This window comes from Sebastes fasciatus, chromosome 20 (assembly GCF_043250625.1).
Source record: "Sebastes fasciatus isolate fSebFas1 chromosome 20, fSebFas1.pri, whole genome shotgun sequence".
NCBI lineage: Eukaryota > Metazoa > Chordata > Actinopteri > Perciformes > Sebastidae > Sebastes > Sebastes fasciatus.
The window spans coordinates 12,873,370-12,899,507 of record NC_133814.1 but is presented as its reverse complement, the minus strand read 5'-3'; the positions used below and the strand labels follow the sequence as shown (position 1 = coordinate 12,899,507).

At 40.5% G+C, this 26,138-nt stretch overlaps 1 protein-coding gene and 1 long non-coding RNA gene across 6 annotated transcripts; one reads left to right on the top strand and one right to left on the bottom strand.

Annotated features, from left to right (window-relative positions):
- Window positions 1-771: 771 nt before the first annotated feature.
- plekha4 (pleckstrin homology domain containing A4) lies at window positions 772-25,356 on the bottom strand. 5 transcript variants are annotated; one of them, XM_074620115.1, is made up of 24 exons: window positions 25,268-25,356; window positions 14,040-14,106; window positions 13,836-13,931; window positions 13,657-13,729; window positions 13,446-13,546; window positions 12,043-12,161; window positions 11,743-11,955; window positions 11,321-11,624; window positions 11,164-11,223; window positions 10,889-11,041; window positions 10,188-10,247; window positions 9,997-10,077; window positions 9,725-9,877; window positions 9,482-9,580; window positions 9,264-9,372; window positions 8,600-8,673; window positions 7,986-8,072; window positions 6,784-6,874; window positions 6,501-6,550; window positions 5,897-6,016; window positions 5,394-5,810; window positions 3,385-3,506; window positions 3,166-3,275; window positions 772-2,417 (listed from the first exon to the last, which is right to left on the bottom strand). In XM_074620115.1, the coding sequence occupies exons 2-24, from the start codon at window positions 14,103-14,105 to the stop codon at window positions 1,306-1,308; spliced, it is 3,870 nt and encodes a 1,289-aa protein (XP_074476216.1). In that variant the 5' UTR covers window position 14,106; window positions 25,268-25,356; the 3' UTR covers window positions 772-1,305. The 5 variants fall into 5 exon arrangements, with proteins under 5 accessions (XP_074476216.1, XP_074476215.1, XP_074476213.1 ...); XM_074620114.1 differs by lacking the exon at window positions 25,268-25,356 and adding an exon at window positions 18,156-18,450 and having other exon boundaries at window positions 5,897-6,013; window positions 13,836-13,934; XM_074620112.1 differs by lacking the exon at window positions 25,268-25,356 and adding an exon at window positions 18,156-18,449 and having other exon boundaries at window positions 13,836-13,934.
- LOC141758570 (uncharacterized) lies at window positions 23,837-25,880 on the top strand. Its single transcript, XR_012591893.1, has 3 exons — window positions 23,837-23,891; window positions 25,271-25,372; window positions 25,549-25,880. It is a non-coding gene; the product is annotated as an uncharacterized LOC141758570 (long non-coding RNA).
- The last annotated feature ends 258 nt before the right edge of the window (window positions 25,881-26,138 follow it).

Sequence of the window (26,138 nt, the reverse complement as noted above, 5' to 3'; positions counted from 1 at the left end):
AAGCAGTGCTATATCTGCAAAATAATGTGTATGTGGGGTGATGCTCTGCAGGCCCCAACTTCCAGACCATGAGGAAAAACCTCATGTGGATATTCATATCTAATATTCTGCTCCATTCTGATCCAAAATGTCACTCAAACTTTATCAGCAATCATTTTGTGGAAGTAGTTTTTCATAAATCGCCTATTTTTTGGAGATCATATTTTTCTGCTGCATGCAGTTTGAGATGTGAATACTCAAACTGCATATGCAGATATGAAAAAAGGACACAAGCCTTTGTTTAAAATGTAATCAGGAATGTCTGTAGTGTGGTAGGAAACGCTTGCCAGTAATATTCAATCATAAAGTGAATGTTATTACATGTAAATGTAAAAAAATTATAGCTTTTTTTAATAAGGAATTGGTCACATCTATGGATGCTGATTGAATTAATATGCATATTGCATTTGTAAACAGATAAGCAGGTCTCTCTCTCTCTCTGTGTGTATGTGTGCATATGTGTGTGCAGCCCAGTAAACATAAGGTGGTGCTGTCTTTAAGAGAGAGAGAGCCTGGGAAGGGGTGATGTAATGTGTTCTCAGACAATGATGTCATCGACTGAGACACGGCAAGGATTTAAAGTGACAAAGGCATTTTCACCGGCTCTCTGTGTAGTTCTGCATCAGGGCATGTCGGAGAGAGCAGCACCTCAGCACCCGGGGGGGGACTTTCATTGAGCAAAAAAAGAAAGAAAAAAGAAAAGGATGTATGAAACATATGAGCGAGTCGGTGTCTCGATGTAGCACACAACATGTTTATTAATCAGGATATTTGAGATGCAAAACACATTGTGTTACAGGGGCAATAACAGGGTTATGTTGCCGTCCACGAGCAGCGATCATCTCTTAATTTCTGTCATGTTAGATGCATGTTTTGAGAGGAATGAAAGAGTTAACCTAAAAATACTGGGCATGTATTCGACTATACATAAGGTATTTGGTGTTTCCCATCAACTGCAAGAACAATACTAGATTTGCATTTTTGTTTTCATGAAATATTGTAAGACTATTTTATTTATTTGCATCCATTTCAAACCACGTTATGAATAATGGAAATGTTCAAGTTAACCAAAGATTCTGACTATTTCTGACATTCTATGTTCCCATTGTACCATTTCTAATCCAAAAGTTAGGTCCAAAAAATTACTTCAATCACTCAAAGTCCTCTTCTTCAGTTGTTTTCCTTCACCATAAATCACTTAGCTGTGTTCTTGTCCTTCCCCAAGTTCCTTCATTTGAGCTCCTTAAGCCGTCGCTCTTCTTGCCTCTACAAACTTGTCCTCAATACTGTAACCCGTGCCTTCCCGAAAGAGGCGCTCCGAATCACACTCCCGCCCTCGTACACGGAGCTGGATGGAGCGTTCTCCTCACTTAAACTACGACCTTTCCTTGGCTCTTCATCTCTCTCTTGGTCCACCTTCCCGTCTTTGGACTCTTTCGCCCCACTTTGTTCTTCTCTCGTCTTTGCATGTTCATCATCCGGGGCCTGATCTGAAGGAGCTCCACGGACAGTTTCTCTAACTTCCAACTGGCTGTCTCGCCTTGATGTGTCTTCACACGCTGCTTTGTCCTGGGTTGAATCTTGGAGTTCATTATTAATTGAGAGACTATTTTCATTAACATCTGAAGGAGAATGTAAGCTGGGATCCTTGCTCCGTCGGATAGAAAATCTCCCAACATTATGGGTTGTTTCATCCGGCACAGATTCAGTGATCATCAGTTCTTCTTCTTCTTCTTCTTCTGGCCTGGATGACGTTTGGGCGTTTGAATTCCCGCCATCGTTCTTTGCAATATCTGTGTCTGAGATACTAATGTCACATGCGATCTTGTAGAAGAGTGAATGGTTCTCTTTCATTTTCTCTAAGCTTTCGCTGACTGCGGATGACATTTCATTGGAATCAGTCGCGTCGTCACTGCACGCTGGTTGGTTCTCGATGTCCGATATCTCCTCGTTGCACGAGTCTACGCCAGGGACCTGCAGAGGTATGAACCCTTGCCACTGGTTGGTGGAGAGGAACCACTTGGCTCTCAGATCGGAGGATGAAAAATCACTTTCATTATCATCAGCGGCAGGTTCTTCAAGCTTCTGCTCCTCTCCATCCTTGCAACTTGTAAATCCCTTGGCTCCCTCCTTCTGGTAGACGGTCATAGAGGAGATGTGATAGGGTGAAGCTGGACGTTTTATTTTTGTTTTGGCAACCGCTGTTCTGCCACTGGGATCTTTGTGTTGTGTTTTGTTCCCAAATCTCACTTGACATTTCGATTTTTTCACATGTCTGTCTCTTTCATCTTCATCCTGAGATGTTCCACTAGAAAGCTGAAGTTCTGCAGGACCTCTGATGTGATCACAGCTCCCATAGCCATCGTAGAATCTATGGTCTGAAAACAGAGCAGGGTGTGCATAGGTAGTGTGCTTTCAGCTGATAATTCTATTGCCAGCCCTGTCGCCTACAAATTACGTTCCCATACAACTAAATTGCATTCTCAATTACGTTTGGAACGTATTTTGTCTCGGATTACATTTGTTTTGACGTATCAGAAATACTTTTGTCTCTGCAGATCGCCACAGCAAGTGACGTAGTACAACATGCTACACGCAGAGCAGGTGACGTAGTATATCGAGCGACCGTGAATGAAAATACATTGAACATAAACGTTATTGAATAATAACGGGTTTAACAAGCAAGAAAGTCCACTACTGGCAGGTGAAAGGGGAGGTGGATGGGTCCAACAAACATCGGACTTTCCCCCCAGGAGACCTGTGTTCGTGTCCCGTGTGAAATGTAGTAATTTCTTGCGTTTTCGTTTTGAAGTAATTTTAAGCCAAACCATGATGTTATTTTACTAAACCTAATCCAGTAGTTTTGTTGCATTTTCGTTTTGTTTTGTTTCCATTTGTGTTAACGTTAATCACGTCTTTAAAAAAGTTTAAAACTGCGACCGTAATCCAGGAGAAAATAGGGTTTCCTCAAAACGTATTTTTGTCATGCAGTTTAGTTGTATGGAAATGTAATTTTGTGGAAGACAGGGTTGCTATTGCTATATCAGATTTGCAATAGCTAATGTATGGCAACTTAAACTTACTTACAATCCTTAACTTATTGATTGTGTGTTGTAAAATACATACCTGATTTCAGCCTTTGTTTTCTAGCTGTGTCAGGGGGCACCTGATGAACTTCCTGCCCCTCCCCCCTGATGGGCAGTTGATCGTGTGTAGTAGCATTTAGTCTGACTGCGCTGATAGACGGACAGAAAGAAGAACCAATTTATGGTGACTTTCATACTGTATACGTAAAGCGCACGTACATGCATTTAAAATATAAAAAATGACAAAAAAACATCCCACCTTCTTATGACTCTTTCACGTATCCGTTCAACACGACGAAGTTTGGCCTCTCGCTGCTCAGTGGTCAGACAGAGTTCAGGGTCCATGTCAGAGGTCAGGAGGGCAGAAGGTCGTTCATCCATCTGTTGAAGCAGTGTCACATTAAAACGCACCCCAGGCTCTATTTAACAGCTAAAAAAAAAACAGGCCTAATATTCTTTTATTAGCTTGATACTTCATGACTTTCCCTAAATAAAGTATAGAATTGCTTATAAACATGTTTTTTAACTGATTGATTTCAGAGAAAATGTCACGTCACTTCTGCTTGGGCTGTCAGCGGCCACAGCTGTAAAACATGGTTAAAGCTTAGTAATCTTAAGAAACTAGCAAGAGTAAGCTAGATTTTAAAAATGATCCAACCAAAAAACCCAGTCCAGTGTTGCTAACTTTTCTCCAATGAAAGTAGCTAGAGCACCAGCTCCAAAAGTCGTTGACAAGGTTAACAACAAACATGGATTGTTAGTACTCACAGCTGTCAAGCTGGCAGCTTGCGGAAGACTCCGATGACGCGCAATGAGTGCACGGGCGGGTGCAGAGGGCGTGCAGGCAGGCTGGCATGCAGGTTAGGTAGACAGACAGGTAGGCAGGCAGGCAGGTTGGTAAGTAGACATGTAGGTAGCCCTTCCAATCATTACATTCGGCGGGCTTCTTACAGTCCTGCGACGGCCACGGACACCAGATTTTTTTTCTTTTTTTTGGTCAGAGCATTTGATTTATTGATTGCTGTCAGGATGTAATGAGAATTTCAACAAATATGACAAAAAATGTATTTGAAGATTACCAACTCAAGCTTTAAATAGTAAATCACAAATTTATGCCTATTTGAATTTCTATAATTTGAGTTTTGCATTCATTTTTCATTGGAGGCCTAAGAAGGAGTTAGACAAGTCTGGAGTCTGATTGACCCAAAACATAATGTAAGTAATGTCACTATGTTGGATAACATACCTAACATAACATATCGGAATTGGCAAACAAACTAAATGTACTGTATTGTATATATTTGTTCATTTCCTGTGCAAGCTCAGTTTGTGTTATGGGGAAGGGTTACCACATCAATACCTTTCTACATATTAGGGTTTAATGAGGCCTGAAGAAATGCAACAAATATATTTAAAGAAATGCAATTAATATTATTGTCATTTTTGCACACAGTAGTGGCATCTAGGGGATGCCAAACAATGAGGAAGTAAAGCCAATGTCAGCAAAACACTAGAATTTTAGTTTATTAATTAGCATATGAATTCTTGAGTTATAGTCAAAAACATGTTTTGTGGGGTCACAGTGACCTTTGACCACCAAAATCTAATCAGTTCCTTCTTGAGTCCAAATGGATGTTTGGGTCAAATTTGAAAAAAATCCTCAAGGCGTTCCCGAAATATCATGTTCGGAATCTGAATCGACGGATATGAGGTCACATTGACCTTGACCTTTGACCACCAAAATGCAATCGGCTCATCCTTGAGTTCAAGAGGACATTTATGCCAAATTTGGAGAAATTCCCTCCAGGCGCTCCTGAGATATCACATTCACAAAAATGCTACGGACGGATGTACAGATGGATGGAAAACCCGAAAACATAAAAACCTCTTATTCTGACATTGTATCAGAATAAGATGAGATGATATCAACTATAATGGACGAGAGAATTTAAAATGATAGATGGACCTGCATTTATATAGCTCCTCTCTAATCTTCCAACCACTCAAAGCGCTTTACACAACATGTTAGCATTCGCCCATTCACACATACATTCATACACTGATGGCTGAGGCTTCGGGAGCGATTTGGGGTTGAGTATCTTGCTCAAGGACACTTTGACATGTGACTGGAGGAGCCGGGGATCAAACCGCCGACCTTGCAATTGGTGGGCGACCCGCTCCACCTCTGAGCCACAGCCACCACAACACGTATGGTGTATATGCTGTGCTTTAATCAAGTATTTGATTATATTTTTCATTCTCTCTTACCCTGACGTCCAAGCTCTCACTTCCATTCCCCACACCCGCCTGGTCTCGAACTTGACTCCTCAAGGCCTCTGTGGGCTCGGCTGCTCTGCTGGCCTCTGAACGTGACTCCTTCTTGGAGGACCGCAATACTCCCTGATGCTGCTGCTGCTGCCTGCTTGTCTTTTTAAGGGGTTGATCTTGGTGCATCTCTGCCGAGGACCAGTTTTGATCAGCACCCTCCAGCACCAGACGCCTGGGCAGCTTGTTCAACATTTTTTTGCTCTGCTCGACCAACCTTTGCTGCATCTCAAGCGGGATCTGCTCGGGCAGTGGGTTGTTGAGCTCAGGCGGGGGATCCTCAACAGAAACCCGCCTGGCCACAAGAGAGGACGGCAGCACAGCTGTAACAACTCGTGTCACCCTTAGAGGAAAGGGGGCCTGAGGAAATACCAAGATAGATTAGTATATTGGTATATAATAATGTATTGATTCAGTCTGTCATACCGGTTAATGATTTGTCTAACCTCCTCTCTTGTCTCTGAACTTTGACCTGGAGTGGGTATGGGCGGTTTCTTCCTATTAGTCAACCTCTCCTGATTCCTTTTTATTCGCTCAAGCTGCTCTTCTTCAGTCATCTTCATCTTCTAGAAAAGATATAGGCCGTTTAGAATGAGTCATTTATGAACCCTGCACCTCAGCAATATGAATGTATAAAGCAAGAACCAGAATCCATGTATTTGCATATCAAAAACACTATTATTACAGCGGTGTGTTTGTGCAGAGGTGTATGCGTGCATACGGCTGCTTGCATCTGCATGTTCATATATATGTATGTATGTGTGTGTGTGTGTGTGTGAGCATGAGAAAGGGGGGTTGGGTGGCAAATGTGAGAAGACTGAGCTGCTGCACTGAGACACGTGCCTCTGCCTCCCTCTCTCGCCTACAACAGGCACTGCAACATGCCCTAATTGCAAGCAAGATGAGAGAATCAAAGAATTGGAATTTGGCTGTGATTGCAATGAGGAAAAATCTGCTCTGACTGCTTCTATATTTGGAGCGTTTTGGACCACATTGCATACATCCAGATATAGTTCTAACCAGCAAACAGGACATTATGAATAATCAAACCTTGATTGATTGGTTCGTTGTATCTGGTGGGATCCACTTTGAACCAGATTCTACAGATGAAATAGAAAGAGAGGGAAGAGGAGGAGAAGGAGGGAGAGAGAGAGAGGATGGGTGGGAGGAGAGATAGGAAATATGAGGGTGGGAGACAAAACAAATCTGGGCTCTGAAAAAACACCTATTAAAGCTCTTTAATATTAGATATGTCAGGAAATATGAATCTACAGGCTAGTGTATTATCACTCTTTCCATGTGCTCTATTTGTATTGAGTATATCTGCACCAACCGCATGTGTCTTTCTGTGCTTTCACATTAAGGAGGTCAGGCTGGCTGTTTCCTCTTCTCTGTACAGGATCAACAGTGTGGCTGTAGATTCCCTGAAACATAAGCAGAGAAACACATGTAAAACATTTTTTAAAGGGAAAATTGATGTGGATGTCCAATCAGTGCTGATGGTAAATGTAGTCCACTGAAGAGATAAATTCCACAGTGCGTGCTATATTGATCGAGAAAACTGATTTCCCCTGCTGCAGAGCCCTGCCAGCTGTGCCTACATGAACCAGGATGCATTACGTGCGAGCGGTGAGTTCGCTACATCTGATAAATAAACGATATAAACACACAAAATGTCATTGAAGGAGATATTCTTACTAGGGCTGTCAATCCAGTAAAATATTGAGGTAATCGCGATTAATCGCATGATTGTCCATAGTTAATCACAATTAATCACAAAGGTACTGCATTTATCATAAGAAATATGCTCAAATCATAACATGGCAAACTGCAGCCCAACAGGAACAGCTGTCAGTGTGTCAGTGTGCTGACTTGACTATGACTTGCCCCAAACTGCATGTGATTATCATAAAGTGGGCATGTCTGTAAAGGGGAGACTCGTGGGTACCCATAGAGCCCATTTTCATTCACATATCTTGAGGTCAGAGGTCAAAGGACCCCTTTAAAGATGGCCATGTCAGTTTTTCCTCGCCAAATTTTGAGTGCAAGTTTCGAGCGTCATTTAGCCTCCTTCGCGACAAGCTAGTATGACATGGTTGATACCAATGGATCCGTTAGGTTTTTTAGTTTTATATGACTCCAGTATCTTTTAGCTTTAAAACTGAGCCCGCTATGATCTAAAAGTCGCAAGTTGAATTGATGCGTTAAAGAAATTAATGGCGTTAAAACAAATTTGCATGAACGCGTTATCGCATTAATATCACACATAATACCCACAGCTACCAAAGCTAAAGTAGCACTCTGTAATTCTTCCGTATAAGTATAAGTACGTCACATCCACGCCACTAGTACACAGAAGAACAACAGATTTTGCAGCTGTAGAACAGCAGCTTTCTCAGTCAATATACTGTAGCACGCACTGAGGAATTAATTGCGATATTTACCATCAACACTGATTGGACATCCACATAAAAAGTGGCAAATTTCTATTTTAACTTGATAATATTTGTCATTGATACTGTCTTTATTTCCCACCTCATATGGGGACTCTGTCCAGCCATGGCCTTGATCCTGTAGCTCCTGGGGTAACGGCGGGCGTAGTGGTGGCTCTTGTTCCACATCCTACAGGGATCATCATCACAAGGGATATCATGGAAGATCTTGCTCTATAACGATTGATACTGCATGCCTCGACATATTTTAGGGATGTAGCATCATCCCTTGACATGGTAGGCAACACAACTGGTCATTCCAGCAGTCAAACTGTATATTTAGAGTAACTAATAATATCTGGATGAAGGCTGGCTTGCAAATGCTGCTGTTCTGCTGATCCACTATGGTACATTTTCACTGAGCAAAGTAGCCTTACATCATGACAAACTCCACAGAGGAGAGCAGAGCATATAAAGCCAATACATCACAAATAGATTAGCTGTAATTATGTTGTAGAATTTAAAGCAATGAAAAACCAAATGCTCAGGCCATACAGTAAGAAAACACCTGTAGGACTCAAAGATCTAGTCAGCACATGCCAGCAGATGGATTTAACCTTTGCATTGAGTGGACAACAATTCCATGTTTGTTCACAAGCAGAGAGTAAGCGTCAGGGGTCGCTGACAAAGGAACAATGGACAGGAGTCGTACTGTACCATTAGCAGTCCGCTCTGCAGCCTCTCTGTGGGAGAGCCAGGGGATCCAGGATGTGGAGACGTCGGCTGGAACACTGAGGGGGAGACAGAAAAGGTCACGGTGTTGACACTGTTCATCTTATTGTCAGGTCTCATGTGCACAATCAAGATGAACCAGGCTTGCGCATTGGTGGCCCCAAATGGAAGTAAGAAGTAATTGTTTGGACTTCAAAACCTTTTTTAATTTTAAAAAAAAATATTTAATATCATTATTAGTGATAATTGTATTATTTTTTATTTATTTTTTATTATTATTATTTATTATTATTATGTTATATATGGTTTCAATTAATGTTTTATTTTTAATTATGTAATTTTTAAAATAATGTTTGCTTTGTCCCCTTGTTTGTTTGTTATTTGTATAATATCTTTTGTTTTTTTTATATGTCCCTGTACTTGTCTTCACCTGTTTTATAATCACTTTATCACACAATAAAAAATTAAAAAGAAATCCCATCCATATCTTTAAAATTAGCTATAAAATTTGATTACCAAAAACAAAAGACTTTAAACCAAACCAACCACCGCCACCACAAAACATTGTAACAACATCTTATTTTTGTAACCCGTTACACTCCACAGGCATAATTATAAAGTCTAAACTTCTACACGAGCCACATCTTACTGTGGTGCCTCTGTAGACCCAGCAGGAAGCGGAAGTGATCCCTGTTGATCTTTAGTCCAGCCAGGATGTCCTCCATCATCCACAGCTCTCTCTGGGCCTGAGACTGGTCCTGATAAAACGAAACAAAAGACATTACACATTAAATATCTTCAGGTATGAGCCTTAATGATTTATAGAAATACGTGTGACTTTAAGGTCAGCTGCTAAAAACTACAAACCTGTGGCACTCCAAAGTTACAGATGTGCTGAAGGTGTGAACGGATAACCGACAGCTCACTCTCCATTCTCTCATATTGACTCCACACCCTCTCCATTTCCTGCATTAAAAGATAAGATTTGTAAAACATAAAAAATAGTAAATCAACAGTATAATCTACAGTTTATGTACATCCAATAAACTACTCATGTAGTGCCATTGTTTGTCTCATTCTGGATCCCTGCCCCCCGTGCTTAATACACACCAACGATACGTCACACATTCTGGCCCGGATTGTGACCAGCTCTTCCTGGAGCAAAGCCTTCTGGGTCAGTGCTTCTTCTTGGGCCCTGGGTCCCTGGCTTTTCCACTCCTCCAGCTGCAGTCTGGACACCTCTAACGCACACTGAACGCTGTCCTGTAACAGGGAACAAATGTCTTTATTATTTTTTATTCTTAAACCAGTCACAATATGCTGTTGGTTATTTATTATTTTAAATAACCACAAATTTGTATTCTTATGGAGTAATTACTCACCTTATCCATTTGTAGCTGAGCCAGCTCTATAGACAGAGACTGGAGCAGCTTGTCACACCCACATAACCTCGTCAACACAACCTGAAGAGGGAAAATCAAAACTGATTAATGATCAATGATGATGATGATTAATAACCACACCATACTCTGGTGACAGTTTAGAGCCATATGACAACAATGTGAATACTCACGTCTGCATCACTTTCAAGAGGCCTGATAGGTGGAGTTTCCCTCGGGTCGGGCTTCGGGGCCTGAAACGCATCAAGGTTATAATTTTGTTAAACAGTACTTTTTAAAACAGTGCTTATTTATATTGCTTCTTCCCGTTCACCAGCTCTTGTCAGTATGTGATTGCAAATGGAATTTTTATGAGATAACATTTGAATATGTTTTTATGAAATCCTTTGTGCCGACTAACGGTTTAATGTGGGTTAATGCTTCAATGTTAAGACTGAGCGGTTGTCTTTCAAAAGAGCACAGCACAAGCTTCAGCCCTCTGGATGTTACAAATGAGACAAACAGAGGCCACAGCCATTGGCCATGTTTTTTTAAGAACATTAAATATACATTTGTAATTTAGCAAACAGCTGCGTCATGTTAAAACTCATTTCATGTAGCATAATCATGGCAGAACTCATTAAAATTAGACAAAACACAGATATAACTGCAGTTAAACAATAAAAACAATGAGCACAATATATGATTTATCAGTCACAAATAAAAAAATGGACACAATAAGCATTAGTGACAAACACTGTTACTCTTTAGAGACAACAACACAAAACATTGTTGAGGAGACATACTGTACATACACGAACAACACATCACAGGTTTAAAGTTGTACCACACAAGACGCCATAAGAACACAGAGCGCAGCGTGATGGGGCTGTACCATAGCTGGCGGTAGCACACAGACAGACAAATTGCTGCGGTGATGGTGATGATGATGGTGGTGGTGGTGGTGTGGGTGGTGGGGAGCGTGTGCGCCTCTCGATGAGGGGGGCAACGGGGGCAGTAAGTCTGCATGTGCCCCCGTGGAGTAGCTCTGAAGGAAGAGACAGTATGTAGATGATAAGGACAGAGAACATTATAGAAAACATACCATGCTACTGTACACCGCTGCACACTAGCCTGGATGTTTAAATGTATTGTTCACACTATAATCACCTTTCCTAAAGGTCGTCTCCCACTCGCGATGTGATGGACAGACCCGTAGGTAGGTGTAGGCTGTAAACAATGAAAAAGATAAGGTGTGAGTAACGTGAGATGTTTGGTGATACAAAACTATTTTAAAAGAGCAACTCCAGTGATTAAGTATTTATACCTTGCATAGGTTTTGCCACCTCTCTGTGACCGGAGTGTTGGGAGTGGATTTGAACTCTTGAAGCTTAGGGGAGGCAGGTGCGTAGTACAGAGTTTGCGGCGCCATGCCCGAGTCATCGTGAGGTCGAATGTCAACCCTTCCCACTGGTGTGTGAGGTCGTGACCCCAGTTGACCTCTTGAGGTCAAAGAACCTGTTCCCATGATGTCTGTCTGCATGGGTGGTGTGTTTTGGCCGGGAAGCGAGTCTTCCTCTTGGTACGGACCACAAGCTCTTCTTCTGCCTAAATCAGGAGGGCTGGGTGTTCTGTTTGAAGAGAAAACAAGAGCAGAAATGCCAAAGCTAGGACTTTTTCTTGTGATGATTTAGTAAACCTCTAGGACTTAAATATGTGCCATTCACACACAGGGATGATTTTGACAACCTGCTGTGTCTCTGACGCACGCTCCGTCTCCCTCTCTGCTCCGAGCGCGATGTCCCCATCCTCCCGCTAGTGAGATGACTCGGTTCGCTCACAGTCCTGCTGACGTTCCTGTGTCTTTGGGAGGGATCCTCTCCATCAGACGGGGGTTTAGGGAAGTCCACTGATTCACTGCTGCCACCTATCTGTGTGAAATCCTGATAACTTGAGCAACGCCTGAAAGGATCAGAGATGCAGCAATTCATGAAAAATGTTTAATTTTCGCTGTATTACACCTCATGTCTGCAGTGAGCAGTGCCGTACCTGTTCAGGGAGCTGTTTGGCTCCATTGCAGCAGACTGACTGAGGGCTCGGACCCATCCCAACATGTCCTCCTGAGTGTCGGCGCTGAAGAAATAAGAGCGCATTCCCTGGTGCACCACCTAGTTTTACAGAAATCATTCACAATGTCACACTGCTAGGATTCCCCTCATAAAGGATCAATGATCCATGGTTGAGTTGAAGTTAATGAATTAATTATAACTAAGTTACCACAATACTGAAGCCCAATTAAAATTCTTGCTTTAAATGCCTTAAAAAATGCTTTAAGGCAGTGGTTCCCAACCTTTTTCCTGACGACCCCTGACAACCCCTGACTAAGTGTCATTTTACGCTTATTTCATACTATATTTAATGCATAACAATAACAGTACAGAAAAACTCATAAATTGTACAATCAACCCAAATAGTAAAGGCAATAACTGCAGGAAGTTTGCCTAAAACAAGCCATTTGGATGAATTTTGAGCAGTGAATATTGTGTGAATATTGCAACATTCCATTATTTTTAGGAATTTATAATGACATAAGGCATTATCTTATTAAATATGTGCTAATTTACATACATTTCCATAGCAGAAATCTGAACATTAAATAAAGCCAGGTACAAAATTCTTGTCTAATTTTGTTGGCATATTATATTCAGAGGTTTTTACAGTGGGAATTTTGGATGTCTTTTTTTATCACTTCATAAATCATAAAATACTGCCATAAAACAGCCATAAAAAATCCATGTTTAAAGGAATAAAATGTTGTAAATCCCATTATAAATGATATATGAACAAGCCCCTCAGTAAAAACCTTCAGAATATAGATAGGAATGAAACTGGAAAGTTTGGTGAATGTAAGTGCTACTGAAGTGGGGATTTCTGGCTCAGAGAAATAAATCATTTTGAGAAAATGGCCTTTAAAAAGGTATTGTAAAATTTAAATTCCATAGATTTTGCAGGACACTACAGGGGAATGGGGTAAACAATGTCAACTAATAGATATCACCATTAAATGTACCCAGTTTATTACTAAGAATAAGGCAATTTTGTTTTATATTACACGTTTTCTGAAATGTTGTGTTTAAATATTCAAATGAGGCATCATCTAATGCTAACTTTTGGTGAATATAGGAGAAACGTACAGACACAAATAGACGAAGTGAAGTAAAATAAACACCTAAATGTGTTTTTAGGATTTGGAAGCAAAATAGCCCAAAAACTCAAAACTGATCAGTGCATGAAAAACAATGTTTTTCCTGTATTGTCTTGCCTTAATTTGCACTGATTTAATATTCCTGTATAAAAGTTTATTTTGGTGATAAACAGCAGCTTTAAAAAGTAACACTTCAAATCAAATGTTAATGCATTCATTGATGGAATGAGTAACCGAGCGGCAATACCTTGAAGGTGAACTTCCTGTTCTTGCATTCTCGTGGTGTGCAGAACAGGATTTTGTAGCTCGGGAGTGGGATGCTGCCCAGCACAGATTCTTCTCTACTGTCTGCCGGGGGACAGAAAAGAAGTGAACAAAAGAAGAGATGCATTGTTGTACAGTCTGAGCACATGAAAGGGTTTCATTCCAGACAAAGTGCTGGGCTACACGCTGTGTACCTTTATAGTAAAACACACAGTAGTTGGAGAGGACGAACCACCTTCTCTTCCATAACTTCAACCCAGCGCTGTCCTGCAGAAGAGACATTCATTAGGAGCTGCTTTTGCTTAACTCAAACAGTCTTCTACATGCAATAATGAGGTTATGAATTGTTAAGCAGATCGTGTTTGGAAATTACTTTTTTGTTGAGCCATCCTCTGATGACTACAGGACAGTTGGGGTCTCTCTTGGCAGCCTGACATCTTTTTCCAAACGTTTGCACCCTTCCATCTTCCTGCTACACAAAGAGGGAATAACACGTTTGTATGCAATAACAGTTTCACAGTAAGCCGTCCACATGTGCACATTATGACAAGATAGAAAATGCAAACTTAAAACAAACCTTGACAGGAAAGTAGGAAATGGTGGCCACGCTGGACGTTTGGCTTACTCTGTCCTGGTCATCCATTCTGCAGTGGAAACACAAATATTCATATGTAGACTGCAGTTGAAAACAGCGAGATAGAATCCCATAGAAAGGAAAGGAAGATGAGATAATTACAAGAAGATCACTTCACTTCAGGTTCTTTCATATACAGGTGTGTTTATAAGAAAGCATTGCTTCATTCAAGGTCATACAGTATTTTATGGAGGACGGAACATGTCAAAATAAAAAATGAATGAATAAATAAATAAATATTAATAAAATAAATGTAGGCATTAATTAATTAATAACATATGCTTCTTTATTTATTTACCTTTGTATTAATTCCCCTATCATCTACTCTTTTTTTTTTTGCCGATATTTATTTTTTATTAACTTTTAGATTCATTCATTTATTTATTTTATTTTATTTTTTGCATTTATTTTTTGCATTTAATATATTTAGTCATTATTAGATTGTATGTATTTATTCTTTTCTGCATGATTTTCCTTTTGCATTTTCACCCTAATTTATGAAGAAGCAAATTAAAACAGAAATATCAATTTAGGTCACATTTTATCAATTAATTAATGCCTATATTTATTATTAATATTATTTTGGTACTTATTTATTTATTAATTTTTCATTTTGCAGGTTCTGTACTCCATAGTATTTACTTAGTGGTACAAACACACAAAAAAATACACAAAATATCTAAATTGTAATGGATTTTTGAATGAAAGCTCCTCAATCAAGTAAACAAACCACATAATAAAAAGATCCACATACAGAATGTAAAGTTACAGTTTACCACAACCTCTTAACAAACACTTAGTTTCTGTAATACCATTCAAATTAAAAAAAATATGACAACACATGTTACGTGACCAGCACTGAACAACACTTCTCTATCGAAGCTCTGCTTACACATTTGAATGAACTGGTTGCTCTGAATGAGGCCTTACCAATACAATCTGAACCAGAGGCTCCCTCTGTAGAAGCAGTCAGTCACTCCCATGAACAGCACCCTGTAACCTCCCGGCACACATTTGCCACATTCCCATATAGTTGAGATTTTTTCCCCAGTCAACTGTTCATCCTCTCGGAGACTTGGTGTTGTGACTCTCCCACTTCCAGCATGAAACTCTCCCACAATTCTATTCTGAGCCACAACAGGCCAAAGCGCATCCCTACCACGCAACTGACAGGTGACAGCTGCATCGCCATGGTAGCAGGGAGGGGCCCCGGGACTGTGTGAAAACCAATCTGGCAGCAGGGACGGGCTGGTATGAGAGACGAGATTTGGAATGTGTCCCGAATTGGGACAGTGGACTGCTGAGGACAGAAAACCAAAATAAAAAGAGCGAGGAGCCGGGGAAGTAAAGTGGCCTGTTGAAGACAAATGTGTAGGGAGGGGTGGGAATCACTGTGTCAAAGGTTTGTGTGTTTCTGTAGAGGCACTGGACCACAAGGTTTTATCAGCAGATTTGTTTCTGTACCTCAGGTCACATGATAGCATGTTTCTTGCACCTGCACCTACTCTACAACCCAGAATTATTTTTTTATATAATAAACTTTGTTATTGCCATATGTTATTCAATTTTTCGCATTTTCTGTCATTCAACTTACAAATTACTCACATGCTTGGCCAAAATGTTTCTACATTTTGTGTTTTTTATTGCTTTGCCAGATCCTAAAAATGAAATATACTGAAATAATATAATATATGAAATTAAATCTTATCTATCTTCTTAAAGTCCTTATTTTTATGTCTCAAATAGTATATAAAGTACCATTTTTCTACCAAGTACCATATGAATTACAGCAAACATCTATTCCTCTACTACTTTCTTACTGTATTTATGTATATATGTATGTAGAAAAGATAAGTATGTCTTAAATTTCAATATGTATTTTTCTTAAATGTCTACTTTATGCCAAACTGCCTGCTGTACGTGTATACTATTTCTTAAATTTAAATGTGTATGTTTTGAACACTACATAGTCTTTAAACATTTTGTATGCTAAACTACTTTGTGTGTGTATATATTTGCTGTATTTGTAGTTTTTGTATGTATGTATACACTCACCGGCCACTTTATTAGGTACAAGGTGTACCTAATAAAGTGGCCGGTGCTAGTTCCGGGTGGTCTTCTGCTGCTGTAGCCCATCTGCTTCAAGGTTGGACGTGTTGTGCGTTCAGAGATGGTATTCTGCATACCTTGGTTGTAACGAGTGGTTATTTGAGTTACTGTTGCCTTTCTATCATCTCGAACCACTCTGCCCATTCTCCTCTGACCTCTGACATCAACAAGGCATTTTCGTCCACACAACTGCCGCTCACTGGATATTTTCTCTTTTTCGGACCATTCTCTGTAAACCCTAGAGATGGTTGTGCGTGAAAATCCCAGTAGATCAGCAGTTTTTTAAATACTCAGACCAGCCCGTCTGGCACCAACAACCATGCCACGTTCAAAGTCACTTAAATCCCCTTTCTTCCCCATTCTGATGCTCGGTTTGAACTTCGGCAAGTCGTCTTCACCACCTCTAGATGCCTAAATGCATTGAGTTGCTGCCATGTGATTGGCTGATTAGCTATTTGTGTTAACAAGCAATTGAACAGGTGTGCCTAATAAAGTGGCCGATGAGTGTATATGTATAATGTAATCACATAATTTACTATTCTTATTTAGATTTAAAACTGGTTCCCAGCTACTGTAAGTTACACCTGCTGCCTTAGCAAAGCTTCATTTTACAGTTTATCTAAACTGTTATTGTTGATCCTCATAAAACAGCAGTACAGATGAACTTGAAGATAAAAAATCGTGAGAAAGATCTCCCATCGAGCCTCCACAAGCACTCGTGGGTGACCCAGAGGTTTGATGAAATGGATTAGCTGCCGCAGTCTGTGTCGGCGTCAACCACAATCCTCTACAAGTGAGACGCGGAGTAAACGAGAGAAAACAATCAAGTCTTTGTAGGAGATGAGAGCAGAGACTAACAACCTCATAGCCGCTGGGAGGGTTACGTGGGTGTTGTGAAATATTTGGAAAATCTCCTTCTTAATCAGCGGGGGTCACTTGCTCGGGGAGGAGAAGACTTAAAATGCTAAAGAGGGATGGAGGGGAGGACAAATGGTGGGTCTGTGTACCACACAGAGTGCGCTTTGTGGCGCCCAAGGACTCTGGAGCATCATGTGAAGTCGTAACACAGAGCATGTTGAATCAAATATCCTCCCTCTCCATCAACATAAACATTTGCATGTCTCCTACATTCTCATGTCTTTTAATGTCAATGAAATCATCACTATACGTTTGACCTTGATAAGTAAAGTAGTGACGTAAAGTGCTGTAACAACTACTTATTTGACTGCCTGAGAAGATTGCTCCAAGAGGATACTGGATTATTGTATAACAGCATATTTAGACAGTAACGTTGGGCTATAGGAGGCCCACAAGTAGCTGGTTTAAATACAGCTTGGGATATCACAGCTTGGCAAAGCTGAGATGTCCCCCAGTGGGCCTGTAATAGTTCAGCCACAGATGACACATCACACCGCTGCTTCACAATACCGTTAACCTTGAGCACCAGCAGTCTATTTGTTCAATGTAGAGCTGCAACGATTAATCGATTGGTTGTCAACTATTACATTAATCACCAACAATTTTGATAATCGCTTTTAAGAAAAAAAAAGTCTGATTTCAGCATTTTAAATGTGAATAATTTCTGGTTTCTTTACTCCTCTTTGACAGTAAACTGAATATCTTTGAGCTGTGGACAAAACAAGACATTTGAAGACGTCATATCTTGGCTTTTGGGAAACACTGATCGACATTTTCGGACATTTTATAGACCAAACAACTAATCAAGAAAATAATCAACAGTTCAATCAACAATGAAAATAATGGTTAGTTGCAGCCCTGGTTCAGTGTTTAAACTGTACTGTAAACTTATCAAATTAATGGAAATACAGGATTAATAAAGCAATGCTGAAATTCACTCAAATATATTTCTGTAGGGATAGTTTAACTATTAAAATACTACTCAGAATTGCACAAGACATAAATCATAATAAAGATGCCACACTGCTGTACCTGACTAAGTGTGCCCGCCTGGCGGCTGCTTCAAGCTCCATCACTTGGCACTCTTCCTCACAGCATCTCCTCAGGCTTGGTTGCCCTCTTCCTGGCTATCAAAATCTCCTGTTGCCCAAACAATCAAAACCCTCTCCCGCTGTACTCCGCTTCTCTCGTTCTCACGTGTGAACCTCTCTATCCGTTTCTCACTCCTTCCCTCGGCTCTGACTTGAAGCTGCAGTGTTTGTCCGGTGATCTACCTACGCTGGCTGTTAACACTCTTCTGTCCTCTAACAGTGCACTCTCTGTGAGCCCCTTCTGCCCCCCCTTCTTCCACTTCAGTGTCCCTCCCTCTCACCCGTCCCCTTGACAGCCTCTCTGTCTTTTGCTGAGTGGGTTTGTGACTTAGGAATTTACAAAAAAAACAGCTGTTCTCCCATTCTACTTCTCTGTCCCTTTGCATTAATCTAATTTCATTTCTCGGCTATTTGGATCTAACTTCAAGACGATTAAAGATCTGGATGCCAGCCTTGTATCATCACCCTTGATAAAGGCCTGACCATTCAGAGCATGAAGGTGTAACCCACTCCTGGGTAAGTGCACCTCGCTTTAAGTTCGTTGGGAGCTAATTTTTGGAGTGCAATAACCATAAACACGACAACAAAAGTGAATTCAGTTAACGGCAACTTTAGATAATAGAGTAGCAAAACAAATGCAACATTTACATGGATATGAAAAATACAAAAACTGGGCTTTAAACCAAAAAGTGTCCTTTAAAGAAGCTTGGTTTGGTGATCACCTAAAGTCATTATGCGTATTTATCCTTATGTGGGATTCCCCCTCAGTTTCAATTAACCCTCTAAGTCAGTGTCTGATGACCATATGGGGAACATTGGTCAAGGTCAATTTTGTTTGAGTTCAGATCAGAAGGACGTCTGATCTGTCAGATTCTGATGAGTCAGAGTGCACTCTCTACAAGGCCCTGTTCACACCTGACATTAATATGCGTCTCCACATGTGTCTCCAGTGACCACTTGTGATCAGATGCACATAAACACGTAGTAAACACATGGCTGATACAGCAGACCTTGTGACGAAATATAGCACAGGAATGTCAGTAGTAATATCCTACATATTCGTGAATTTTGTGTACAATTTATTAACATCAAAATAAAAGGTTATTGTACCGGCGGAACCTCAATAACGCCGACACCGCTGACCTTTACCAGGCAACGGCAGGGTACAGAGCTTCAGAGTTGTGGATGAGAGCGAGCGGGCGGGCGGGTATCAGCTCCGTGCAAAGCACCGGAACAAAAACAAAGACACATCTCCAACAGTATGATAATAATGCGCTTTGCGTGCCTCGTCTGATAGTCTGTAGATAAGATATATTTTAATAAAATACAGTTGTAGCGACAGAATACAGTAGAGCACAGAAACCGTTTCGAAGATGCGAGGCAGACAAACGCTCACGTCTGCCGGTCTATTCACATGAGGCTCGCAGAGACCCGCGGATCCCAGCGGGACGTCAGTTGAATAGGCGGTCCTTCAATGTGGCCCAGGACACATTCACGTACACACTGCTCAAAGAATGTGGCCATATGTGGCCCAGACCACCTCTGAATGTGGTCTGAAAGATCGGATTTCAATGCATCCTTGAGTGCGTTCACACCTGTACTTAGAGCTGTCCACTTGTGATCGGATCACGGATGTTAATAACAGGTCTGAACAGGGCCTAAGTATATTGTATGTTCGAGCTGGTACCAGTCCAGGTGACTGGCACGATCCTACCACAAAGCAGATAATTCATCCGGCTGTTTCAGCGGCGATGTAGATCTGGGTTCCTGGAAACCAAGTTGGGAGCCTCGTCATCTTCTGGAAGCGTTGGATCTTCTTCCCTGGATCTCCTGACCTGCAATTAAAAACAATGTTATAGTCGCTGCTCTGCTTTCCTTCATATTTCATAAATGTTTCTCTTATGTTGTACAGCATCATACTAGATCATAACAATATCAGTGTAAGTGCTGACTGAAAATTATCGGTTACTCAAGTTCAAATTCTCATATGACATTAGAATTATTTTGTTTTAACAAATTATGCTTAGCATATATTTACACAATATCAGGCATAAAAATAGAATTGACTGTTTCAGCTTAAAGGGACTGTTTGTAACTTCTTACACGTATAAATCAATCCGGGTCGGTGTCCCATGCACGCTCGCCTGTGGCTACGCTGTTCAGACAAGACTCCAACACAAACTACACGGAAGCACCAAAACTGCAAAGTTCTATCTAGTGAAGCCCGTCTGTTAAACGGTGTTGGCCGCGGTCGGAGGATGCTGGGGAGATCGTAGCTTTGGTCTCCAGGACCGGAGTCTCTGCTGTACTCTGCTCCTCTGCCTGCCTGCCTTCACTCACACGCCGCGCTCGTTCTCGCTATTTCGCTCCACTCTGACGTGCATGCGCGCACACTCCACACTGCAGAAGACTTTGTAGCTCTGAGAATATCTAGTAAATGTACAGTGGACATTTGTGCAGAAATAAATGCTGCAGCTCCTCCAGACCAACAGAGGTTTCACGTGTCTTGTGAAGTGACGGGGCTCCACAGTGAGAAACGTTATCATCTCCGACCAAAACTCTGGTGTCTCCCCTGTTCCCTCCGGCCGTGGTCGGGAGGCTGAGGCAGGAAAAGCCAACACTAGGATCAGCATTGATTCATGGAGAGACCTTCATCTGGTCAGCTAACATTACTGCCAAGCAGCTGAAATATAGAGTGATATTGTGGTTTTAGCTGACGTGTGTCGCCTCACTGTTTTGAGCGATGCTCGTTCATGTCTATGTAGAGCGAGCACAAGCGCGAACCCAACGCTGACTTTCGTTGACAGGAGTCGCTGTGAACAAGCATTTCTGATTCTTACAAACAGTCCCTTTAAAAGCACATTAAACCTACAAACCTCTGTGAAAGCTAAATTGTATTTTTCTGTATAAACACAATTGACAAATACTCTTAGCAGTAAAACTAAATTTCATAGTTCACTATTTCATATCAAAAATACTAATAAAAATACTGTTCTAGCAACATGAGAAGTGATTAAGCACTTCACATTAGACGAATTTACCATTTTTTCTCTTTAATAACATAGTGAATTTTACGTTACTTACACTTTAATCGTCAAATATGTTTCCCTTAACGACACTTAATATTCACAAACCACAGTTAAATGCTAGAATACATGGAAATTACTTTGTAGCTAACTTGCTAACACACAACAACAAAACTAGCATAACAGAGCTGTTAAGTTAGTTTACCTGAGGCAGGTGAAGTGCTGCTGATTGAGAGGAAACCTGCACTCCTGGTGGTGTCGTGGCTTCTGCAGAGAGACCGTCTCACTGTTATTTTGATAACTGCTCGACTTCAACAACCAGTTCGACATAGTTCCTGTGTTTCTTAATGTTTGTGAAGCTCATTGAGCAACACCTGTAGCTCCACATGGCCACTGGGAGGGACTCTCTCGCGCCATCGCGGACTTCCGGTTTGTGCTTGCAATGAGGCGAAACTCCTGTTGTTGTTTTACATAAGACGCTAGATGGCGTCATTTTGGACTGAAAACCCCAATAAGGCCATGGATGTATAAAGAGACGGCTGCAAATCAGAGGATCTTTTTATTTTTAGGTAAATCAATTTCCAAGTAAGAACACTTAAAGGGACTGTTTGTAAGAATCAGAAATGCTTAACAGCTACACCTGTGGCCTTTAAGTCAACGAAAGTCAATGTCGGGCTCGAGCTTGAAACAAGTCTATTGTAGCCTTTTTCCTAACAAGTGCCTTTAATTGTATTTAGTGTGACTATTCCTATGTCTGTAACCTGCTAAGTCTATTCATCTAGGCAAAAAATAATGTTTATTAAAATGTATGTAAAAAATACAACCTAAATAGTGCATTAAAACAAATCAGTAAGATAATGTAAAAGAAAGGTGGAAAAACAGCTATATAATGTATCTTTAAACAGTAAATTAACTGTAAAATACTGTGAAATTAATAAAAAAAAAAACAGTTCAAACTGTATTTTTCATTAACAGTACAAAGCTGTAAATTTCAGCGACAGTATAATGATGTTAATTTTAAAGTGACATAAAGGCAACCCTGCTGCCAGTTCTTTACTGTTATTTTACTGGGAAATTCTTAACAGTGTAGTTGTCATGGAAACGGAACGATGAGCCAACCGAGGGTATATAAGGGCTGCAGACTTTCTGATTTCTCACTTTGCACTTGGACTTGGACACAAGTTGAAAACCTTTTGCATTGTAACCTGTGGAAAGTGAACTCTTGGAGTTTTAATCTGCTGGAAAACTACTGGATCTTGATGTAAAACAACTTCTGGATATCTCTTAACTACTGTGGACAACCTAAGAGCTGGACAGAGCTGCTGCTGCTGCTGCTGATGGGAGCCACTCTGGACATCAACCGAGCTGGAAAGACAACTTTTATATTTATTATAATATGTTTAATTATGTCTGATTCCTTGATTCATCTCCTGGAAGTCATTAAAAGTGTTATCAGTATAGAAATCTAAATGTAACTTTGAGAATTTAAATGTGGACAGATATTAGGCTGTTAGTACAGATTTGGTGAAAACAAACACTTATTGACTGTCTCCTTGTAAAATTAATATTTGATGGCCAGAATGTGTTAAAAATTCCGGGAAATGTCTGGATTGTGTTAATAATTAGTGTAGTGGTTTGAAAACAGTTATTTTGGTTTGAGGACATCAAATGTAAAAATATTTATATAGACATTTCTAAAAAAAAAAAGATGGCGACCGGACCAAACTTCATAAAAAGACAAAAAAGATATTTTAGTTGTGTCACCATGGAAACGATATAACTATTGGGAGTGACGTCATGACGCACAGGTGTAATCACACCAGCGCACGTTCTTCTGTGTTCGTTTGTTTTGATTGTTGAAGTTTGAACTTATTGACGCAGAAACATGTAGTCCTTTTAGTTTCAACGTTTATCATATTAAATGTATTTATTTATTTTTAGGTATTCCTCAAAATAAACCAACACATTAATGTTGTTAAGGTTGTTAAGCATCTTATCATTACACGCTTTTTTATTGTGAACCTTACACTGTTTAGGACATGTTATTATTATTCTAATTATTATTATTATTATTATTATTATTATTATTATTATTATTATTATTAGTAGTAGTAGTGTATACAGAGGTTTATATTTTAAATACTGTTTAGTTTTCAAACTTTTTTTTATATATCTCAATCACATATTTGAATATCATTGTAATATATATTGTTAAAAATATTTTTTCCAAGGTCAACACATTAACAGTGAGGTTGAGTTTTTTCAAGTGTCCAAGAACAGTTAATAATGCTGATGATTAAGTCTCACATGAATGCAGCAGAGATTGATTCTCATGTCCTCATCTGTTCAAAATAACAATATGTGATGTTCCTGTTAAAAGGGTATAGCCTCTAGTGTTGGTGGCTTTGTGACACGTGTAGTGCAGTCGTAGTTAGTATATGACTATTTTGTAGTTCCTTGCTAATTTAATCCAAACTATTTAATGTTATGAGAAATCCATTGTAATGTGAAGCCACATTTTCAGGTGCTCTAACTGTTTTCGCCCTCAGGTGGTGCCAATGTCCCCATCGGACGTCCTGCAGTAGACGGCCTCGACCACGGTGAAGGTGACGACCTCCCAGTCAACACCTCTTCTGATGAGGGAGAGGAAGGTGAGTATGAGACTGGTCACGTGGATCGAGGTCAAGGTGAGTTCATTCCCTTTCTCTCCTCTTGCAAAGAAGAAGAGGATGAAGATTCTGGATACGACTCCGATTGTGAGGATGAAGAGGACTGTCCTCCTGTTCCCGCTGGAACTCCTTCCTCCGCTCCTTCCTCTGCTCCTTTTTGTGTTCGTCAGCATCTGATACCTGCTCAGCATCAAGAGTCTGCTCCCTCCGCCTCAGGATTCGGCTCCTCCACGAAGAGAAGCAGGGACGAGAGCTACACCGAGCAGGTGAGTAGGAAGAGGCAGAGGAGGAATTGTGAGGACAGCAGTGAGGACTCACCACCCTGGACTTCAGGCCTCGTCTTCTCCTCAACCAGAGGCAGCGAAGAAGACTACAGGGACTCAGCACCCTCCACTTCTTCAGGCCTCGTCTTCTCCTCAACCTGCTGGAGAGATCGTTCTTTCTACAGATGGGTGGATGACAGCGACTCTGATTAGGACTGTCAGCCCGGTTTGCTTCAGGATTGAAAACCTTTGCGTCTGGCGAGGCTAACTCAGCCCTCGGTAGCGTCTTGCACCAGGGCCTATTTGTACATATCTTGAAGGCTGGCAAAGACCAGGTAGCCCTCCCACACGTCTGGCGGGGTTGGCGATGATTTAAGTACCATCTTGTACCAGGTTTTTTTTTTTTCTTTTGAATAATAGTTCTCTTTAATAGTAATGTATAAGACACTAAAAAAAAGTAATTGATTGCAATTATGTAGCACTTTCCTCCATGTACCTCTCCTCCACCAACTCTAGGGATACAAAACCAAACCGTAGAAACAGAACCGTAAAAAAACTAACCGCTCGATTACGTACAACAAACCAAACTGTAAACAACAGAACCGTAAAAAAAACAACAACCGTAAAATACCAAACCGCTCAATGACGTACAAACCGAACCGTGGGCTTGTTGAACCGTTGCACCATTAACCCAGTCACACACGCACACTAATGGCAGCAAGCTACCATGCAAGGCACTGACCTCACCATTGGGAGCAATGTGGGGTTCAGAGTCTCGCCCAAGGGCACTTGTTGTTCATGGATTTTTTAAACTCAGCTCCAGATGCCTAAACCAGAGGTAAGTTAACAATTAATGACAGCATTAACACATTTTAATTTCACTCATTTAATACTTAAGAGATTATTAATCATTATACTGTTACATGTTTTTCTTTATGAGGTGTAGGTGGCCATAGCAGACAAAAGCAAGTCAATAATTAATGACAGCTTTAACTCCTTAAAGTCTTAATCTCACTCACCAGTAATTCAAAGATTGTTTATTGTACTCACTCTGTTGCAAGAAGATGTGTTTACTCCAGACCAGGTGAGGATGACCAGAGGACCAGATGAGACGTATGGATGACCAGAGGACCAGATGAGACGGATGGATGACCAGATGACCAGCAGGAGAGCTGCGTCACCTTTCTTCCAGTCAGCTAAGTAAGTAGTTCCCTCATTAAAACTACAAAAGTACCAGTAGTGACATAAAGTGGTGATAGGTTAACTTTAGTGGATTATATTTATTACAGGAACCTTCTTCAATATTATTCCAACAATGTAAAAGTTGTATCGTTGTGTCCAACATGATTCCTGACTTGTTTTTTTGTCTCACACAGCAGAACTCCTCTGTGTTTTTGGCAGCTGAGAGCGGACGTCAACTAGCCAATCGTCCCAGGAAGACCCAGCACCACAGCAGACCACTGAACCACTCTCAGCATCTTACTCGCTTCCAGATGCCAAGCGTCACCACCAGCCCAGAGGAGGACCGGCCCACACCCGACCAGCACAGAGGACGTTGTTACTATCTTCTTCTTCTGTGCTGGAGGGTTTGGGACGCTCCTCACACACACCGGAAGCTGTCACCACCTCTACAAAATTTATGTTCAGAAATCAAGATCGTCAACAATGAATTCTAAACAATTAAAAGCATGTAGTTTGTCACACTGAATACAGTTTCTAAATATTTCTTTATATTATAAACAATAACATAATCTTTCATATATAATCTGACAAAATAAAAACAAATATTGTGCAAATTATGATTAAGTGTGTTCTGATTTATATTTGAGCATTACTGTTACAAGGGTAACTTTCAACTGTGTCTCAGTATTATCATTATTGTTGTTATTTTTTTTATTATTTGGTAAGTATACAACAAGTATTATGTATAATACTCATAATATTACACGTTGATATAAATAAAATA